At 55.9% G+C, this 6,000-nt stretch overlaps 2 protein-coding genes across 2 annotated transcripts in view; one reads left to right on the top strand and one right to left on the bottom strand.

Annotated features, from left to right (window-relative positions):
• Nucleotides 1-292: 292 nt before the first annotated feature.
• NAT9 (N-acetyltransferase 9 (putative)) lies at nucleotides 293-3,743 on the bottom strand. The gene is made up of 6 exons (XM_030962032.1): nucleotides 3,398-3,743; nucleotides 2,591-2,700; nucleotides 1,458-1,592; nucleotides 1,178-1,237; nucleotides 905-999; nucleotides 293-819 (listed from the first exon to the last, which is right to left on the bottom strand). The coding sequence occupies exons 1-6, from the start codon at nucleotides 3,472-3,474 to the stop codon at nucleotides 673-675; spliced, it is 624 nt and encodes a 207-aa protein (XP_030817892.1). The 5' UTR covers nucleotides 3,475-3,743; the 3' UTR covers nucleotides 293-672.
• Nucleotides 3,744-4,176: 433 nt separating this feature from the next.
• The window catches only part of TMEM104 (transmembrane protein 104), a 41,806-nt gene continuing 39,982 nt past the window's right edge, over nucleotides 4,177-6,000 (top strand). The window contains exons 1-2 of the mRNA XM_030962285.1: nucleotides 4,177-4,272; nucleotides 5,763-5,887. Of these exons, the coding sequence (XP_030818145.1) occupies nucleotides 5,843-5,887 (45 nt within the window). The 5' untranslated portion in view covers nucleotides 4,177-4,272; nucleotides 5,763-5,842. The remainder of the gene's footprint in view (nucleotides 4,273-5,762; nucleotides 5,888-6,000) is intronic.

Raw genomic sequence — 6,000 nt, 5'->3', positions numbered from 1 at the left:
CAGAAGCCTCCTGCAGCTCTCAGCCTCCTCATAGTGGTGGGGCTCAGCTCTGGCCTTGATCAGCCAATATCAACAATTTCCATCATGTAAACTTGCCCTTTGTTTGTGCTCACCCCCATCTGAGCTCCTCCCTGCCAGGACCCAGCAGTGCCCCCCTGCAACCTACCACACCCCAGGAAACTGGGTTTAAAGAGTCTCTGCTGTCCTTTACAACTTCTAAGCCACTTTTTGAGCTGCCAAAGAAAGCAGCTTAGCCACACACAGTGCTCAGGCACCTCAGATCTTTGTGATTTTTTATTTTTTATTCAAGAGTAAAAAAGAATGAGCTGCCAGTATATAAACCTCCTCGCTGATGAATCCTGATTTAAGAGCAGTGGGAAAAGTTTCTGCTTGTCCAGGAATCAACTGCTGGTGATTTTAGGCTCTGTTGGAAAGCAAATCAAAGTCAGAGTCATTCCTAGCCAAACCTGTGAGTTAGTGGCTGTTCTCCAGGTCCAAATTTCAGGCAGTAATCCTGGCTGGTGGAGCAAAGTGCAAAGTTGACAAGATGACAAAGCAGCTGAAGGAGACAGGACAGCTCCAGTGCTGGCTCTCTAGTGTCCTCCACACCCAAGACCTGGCAACAACATCCAACTTCTCCCTGGAAACCCAGCTGGTGTCTGGAGGTGTCTGTCAGGTGCCCAGCACCCCAGCTGGCTGCTTCAGCTCAGTGTAACTCTTCTCCTCCACGTGGTTTGTCTGCTCCAGGAGCCACTGTCTCTCCTGGTCACTGACATCCAGCCTCAGCATCACCTCCTGGAAAATGCTGTTCACAGCAACCTGCAGCACACACAGAAAGCAGCTCAACCCCAGCCACAGGGCAAATGCTGCTCACATTCTCTGGGGAGATGGGCTGTTACTGCACCTCCTTAAAGTGAAGCTTTTTGAACATGCAGATACTGGCTTCATTTTCCTGACCAATCTTAGCCTCAAACTTGGTGATCCCCAGTTTTCTCACTCCTGCAGGAGAAATCAGAGAGAGAGGCACTTCTATTACGTGCCACATCTATAAAAGCACAGGACTCCTGTCCTGTGGGGCAGATGCATCCCTTACCACCCTGCCTGTATCACTGGGAGTTATGTGCTCCCAGACCTCAGTCCCCCACACTCCTGTTCCCGTGCACTGAGCCACCCTCACCATAGGCCATCATCAGCAGAGTTGCCTCCTTGCCAAACCCTCTGCCACGGCAGCTGGGCTCTGAAAGAGAGAGCACAGAGTCAGTATCCAGTTGGGGGAGACACACCAGCCACACCAGGCACTTCTCAGAAGAGGCTGTGACCTGGGCACGCCATGGGCTGATCAGGGCTGAACAGCCATGGTAAAGCATGAGAATAAAAAGCTGATGCAGGAACATGAACATCTCTCTGCAGCACACAGCCACAGTGACAGAGCCCCAAGCTGTGAAGCAGAACTTGACCTGCAATCATGATTTCGATCTCGCCCACGGTCGGGTCCTCGGCGTTGGTGAGGAAGAGATTCACATCCCCAACCATGGAGTTCTCCTCCTCCTGCCCAGGCCAGCGCTCCGAGTCCAGCACGATGAAGGTGCACTCTGGGGAAAACAAGAGTGTGGCAGCATCTTCAGAGTGTGCTGATAATTACTCATAAATTACCAAAGAATGAAATTGAAGGTGCATAATGGACAGAGGAATAACAGTTTCCACATGTTAACAGCAAGGAAGAGTTAATAATTTGGCTTCCCACACCAGGTGTGCCTGTTGCCACCTGCAGAAAGGAAAGAAATACTTGGAAAAACCTTTTGTGAGGGTGACACAGACACCAAGACTAGAGAGAGCTTGTGGAAGAAGTGTGAAAACTTCCTTCCCATGTCTGAGGTCTCCTTGCCTTGTCTTACTCAGCAGCAAGTTGGGGCAAAGAATTGTTTTTGTGCACAAGAGGATGAGACTGGGTGATTCACCTGGTCCACATTATTGCTGCTCTGAGTAAGGTTTTTTTATGCCACCTAAGACAAATGCTCCAGACTGAGCTCTTTGCCAGCTTCAGTATTTTTCAGCTCACTAAATTTCTACCAGGCTTTTATGGGCAGTGATTCATTACCTGTAGGAGAGTCAAGGAACCAATTTAGTCAACACACCTCAACCAGGTGATCATAAAATGGTACAATTTATCAAGGAGAAATACAACCTTTGTTGTATTTCTTTCTACCTTTTGTATATCCTTCTACCTGTTGTATATCCTTCTACCTTTTTGCAACAATCAGACCTGGGGAGTGTTGGCTGTGCAGGAGTGATGCTTAATGATTTTTAGCTCAGCACAAAATGCTGTGGGAAATGAGTCATTACAGTCTCTGGAAAACTGTATAAAAAAGACACAAACAGCTCGAGGAAGTGGATATTCTCCACTTCCCTGAATAGATACCAGCTGTAATGAGAAAACCTGTTCAAGCTGCTGTTGTAGAAAGTGTCACATCCCCTCTGGCTTACGGGAACTCGCTCACAGGGCACTCCCAGCTCACTGAGAGTCCTTCCCAGAATGGAAAGGACCTGCTCACACTCCCACCCTCCGTCAGAAAGCATTCCAGATGCTCACTGTCAGCGTCATCCCGCCAGCTGCGCTGCATTTCGTACTCCTGCTCCAGGCTCAGGGGCTCCGAGGCCGTCAGTTGCTGCAGCTCCTCCGACTGCATCCACTCGTGGTACCTGGCAATGGACCCGGCCCCACATCACTGCCCCAGCTGCAGCACCTCAGGAGGATCCCTCCCAGAGCTCTAGGGGTCAGCCCGTCACAAAGCTGCTCTGGAAACACCCGCCCGGCTTTTGTGGCAACTTAAAATGTATCTACAAGCCTCTGTCCTTTATGGAACACAGTGTTCTCTGGAAATTTAGGAAGTTTGCCTGTCCTGTGGCTTTGTCTGGAGTGCCCAATGCACACCTGATGTTTTGGAGTTCTGGTGCATTTCATCCTGAGCAACACTGACACAGCACCTCCTGGACACTGACAAAACACTGACGCTGGTATCTCTGGGCTGATTTACTTTACAAACTGTTGGCATGCCTAATTCATCAACCATCCACCTGGCTTTACACGCTGAAGCTTTGCTCTTCCACCGTCACCAGGGAAAGGCCTGAATGAACAGAAGAACCGCCGTGTCCCCTCGGAGCCGGGGATCTGCCAGTGGCACAGGGGAAGCTGTCCCCGACAGCAGAGCTGGCACAGAGCTCAGCCGTGACAGGGATGGAGCCGCCCCCCCAGGGCACTGAGGGCACCTCGCTGACTGATTCCCGTGGGAAGCGGGCCCTGCGGCTGGCAGCCACCTGTCCTGACCCAGCACTGTCTGCAAAGGGAGAACTGGAATGGGACCGTGCAGGAGCGTCCGAGGAGGGCACGGGCACGTACCGGGGCACGTGTGCAGCGGTGTAGGGCACCAGCGTCACCTTCTTGCCTCGCAGCACCGTGTCCTGGTTAATCTTCATGGCCTCTGCACTGAGGGGGAGACCCGGCACCCCACTCCGTGTCTCCGGCGAGGCCAAGCGATGGGGCAACGCGGCCTGGCGCCTTTCGGGAGCGAGAGGCGGCTCTCACAGTGCGGATCTCCCAGGTCGCACCAATACGGCCGCATTAACAGGCCCGAATCCTTGCTCCGACATCCCGACGGGACCCCGGGGCTGAGGAAGGGACCTGGGACCAACGGGAACCGGCACCGGGAGCTCACGCGGGCCCGCCCTACGGCCTGCCACGCATGCGCAGAGACCCCGGGGCCGTCCCGCCACGGAGTGTGCGGCGTCATCGCTCCGCCCCCTCTGACCCCGCCCCTTTCGTGCCATGCCCACGCCCCGCCTCTCCACGACTCCACCCCCACTGCCCCTCCCATGTTCCCGCGAGGCCCCGCCTCTCCCTCGGCCCCGCTCCTCCCGTGGCCCAATCACGGTCTGTGCCTTCCCCCTGTCCCCGCCCCTGCTCGATCCCCGCCCCGCTCCTGCCTCTCCTGGACACGCCCCTTCCTGGCACGGCCACGCCCCCTCTGTCCCCACCCCATTCCCATGCCACGCCCCCTTCTGGGCGCGCCCATTCGTGCTCACGCCCTTGTGGGCCCCACCCCGTCCCCTCCCATACCCCGCCCCCTACACTCACCCAATCACGGTTGCCGCCTTCACCCCGCCCCGCCCCGAGCCTGTCACGTGCGCGGAAGGCCCCGCGCTCGGGCAGCGCGTGCGCCGTGAGTGCCCTCGCGCGGCCGGGGGCGGGGCCGCCGGCACGAGCCGCTGGCGCTGGTGAGGGGCCGGGGGTCCCGCGGGGCCCGGGCGGGACGCGGCCCCCACAGGGGCTGTGGGGCGGCCCTGTGCGGGGACAGCGTGGGGCGAGGGCTGGGAAGGGGCTCGACGGGCGGGGACAGGCCTGGAGAGGGTCCTGCTGTGGGGCGGGGTGTGCAGCGGAGCGGCGGGACCCGGGCCTGAGGAGAACGCCCTGGGGTGAGGGGGGCTGCCGGCGTTGTCGGTGCTTTGTGGGGCCAGGGGAGATTCCCCGGAGAGGGCAGGGGGTGCGAGCAGCGTTCCGTCTGCGGTAAAGGCCGGGGGAGGGCCGGGGGACCCTGGTGTCCTCGGGGGGCCCTGGTGTCCTCGGGGGGCCCTGGTGCCCTCGGGGCGGGGCCCTGGTGCCCTCCTCGGGGGGCCCTGGTGCCCTCGGGGGGCCCTGGTGCCCTCGGGGGGCCCTGGTATCCTCGGGGGGCCCTGGTGCCCTCGGGGGGCCCTGGTGCCCTCGGGGGCCCTGGTATCCTCGGGGGGCCCTGGTGCCCTCGGGGGGCCCTGGTGCCCTCGGGGCTCCTGGTGTCGGTTTCCCCCGCCTGGGGTGGGGGCCTGCGCGGGGACACGCTGGCCCCGTCCCCGTCCCGGAGTGTCCGTTGTCTTTCTGCTTGCTCTGTGTTTATCAAGCTTGGCTTCAGTGTTTTGAGCCGAGGTTTGTTGCAAAAGGTGGTGTTTGATCTCTCCTTCTGAGGCCGGTCCAGTTATGACCTCAGTGAGTTATGCTGCCTGATTCTTTCCTGGCATTCAGCATGGGTGTACAAGCTTATAACTGGGCTTTGTAGTGGAGCTCAGCTTGGGCTGATGGTTTGTCCCAGCTGGTGTGGCTGAGTAGGAGCACTTGTAGAAGTGTGAAGCCCTTAATGCAATTATGGCTAATTATTGACACTGAAACCTTCCAGAAGGCTTCAGTTCCTCCATACACGTCTAGTTTTTTAGAAACAATGTAAAGCTTCCCAGATACTTCTGCTTTGGAAATGTTGGTGCATGGAAAGCATCTTGGTGTGTCTTTAATAGGTCCAATATTTTAATTTGTCTACTTATTTCTGTACTTGAATTTAGGAGAGACTTTAGGCTGGTTTTTTTATTTGTGGGAGGCACGTGTTTGCAAGGAGTAGTAGCTGCATGAGAAGCAACTGTTTGAGATCATGCTCAAGGCAGTAATTTTTCCTCTTGAGGTTTTAGTTGTCTGGAACAGCCCCTTTGGCTGTTTGGAGAAGATGAAGTTTGGTCATCACATGCTGTGAAAGGTCAGGGCCTTTTGGTTGCTTTTAAACCAGTTTAACAAGCATGAAAACTTCTCACAGAGTGTTGAACCAAGTGGTGCTGCTGAGTGGGGTCTGTCTGAAGGGCAAGATCCTGCTGAAATCTGTTCAAATACCAGAAAACTGATGTGCCAAAGCTAACTTGTGAGTTCTTCCTTTTTCCAGCAAAGATAACACAGTGTTATCGTGCTTCCCTAGGTTAAAGGCGACAGAAGTTGAAAACACCCTCCCCAAAACACCCTTCTGGCTTTGCTCTGGGGTTCCCCTCCCTGTCCAGGATGGCAGGTGGCATCACTGACACCGGAGAGCTTTACTCTCCCTATGTAAGTTCCACTGCTTGTGGGTTTGGTCACAAGTTTTTTTTTTCAAAATCCTTTTCCTCAGCATTTTGCTTGCAAATCCTGCTTCCTCATGGACATAACCTCAGCATTTCAGG

This window comes from Camarhynchus parvulus, chromosome 18 (assembly GCF_901933205.1).
Source record: "Camarhynchus parvulus chromosome 18, STF_HiC, whole genome shotgun sequence".
Taxonomy (NCBI): domain Eukaryota; kingdom Metazoa; phylum Chordata; class Aves; order Passeriformes; family Thraupidae; genus Camarhynchus; species Camarhynchus parvulus.
This window is presented reverse-complemented; position numbering and strand designations above follow the sequence as displayed.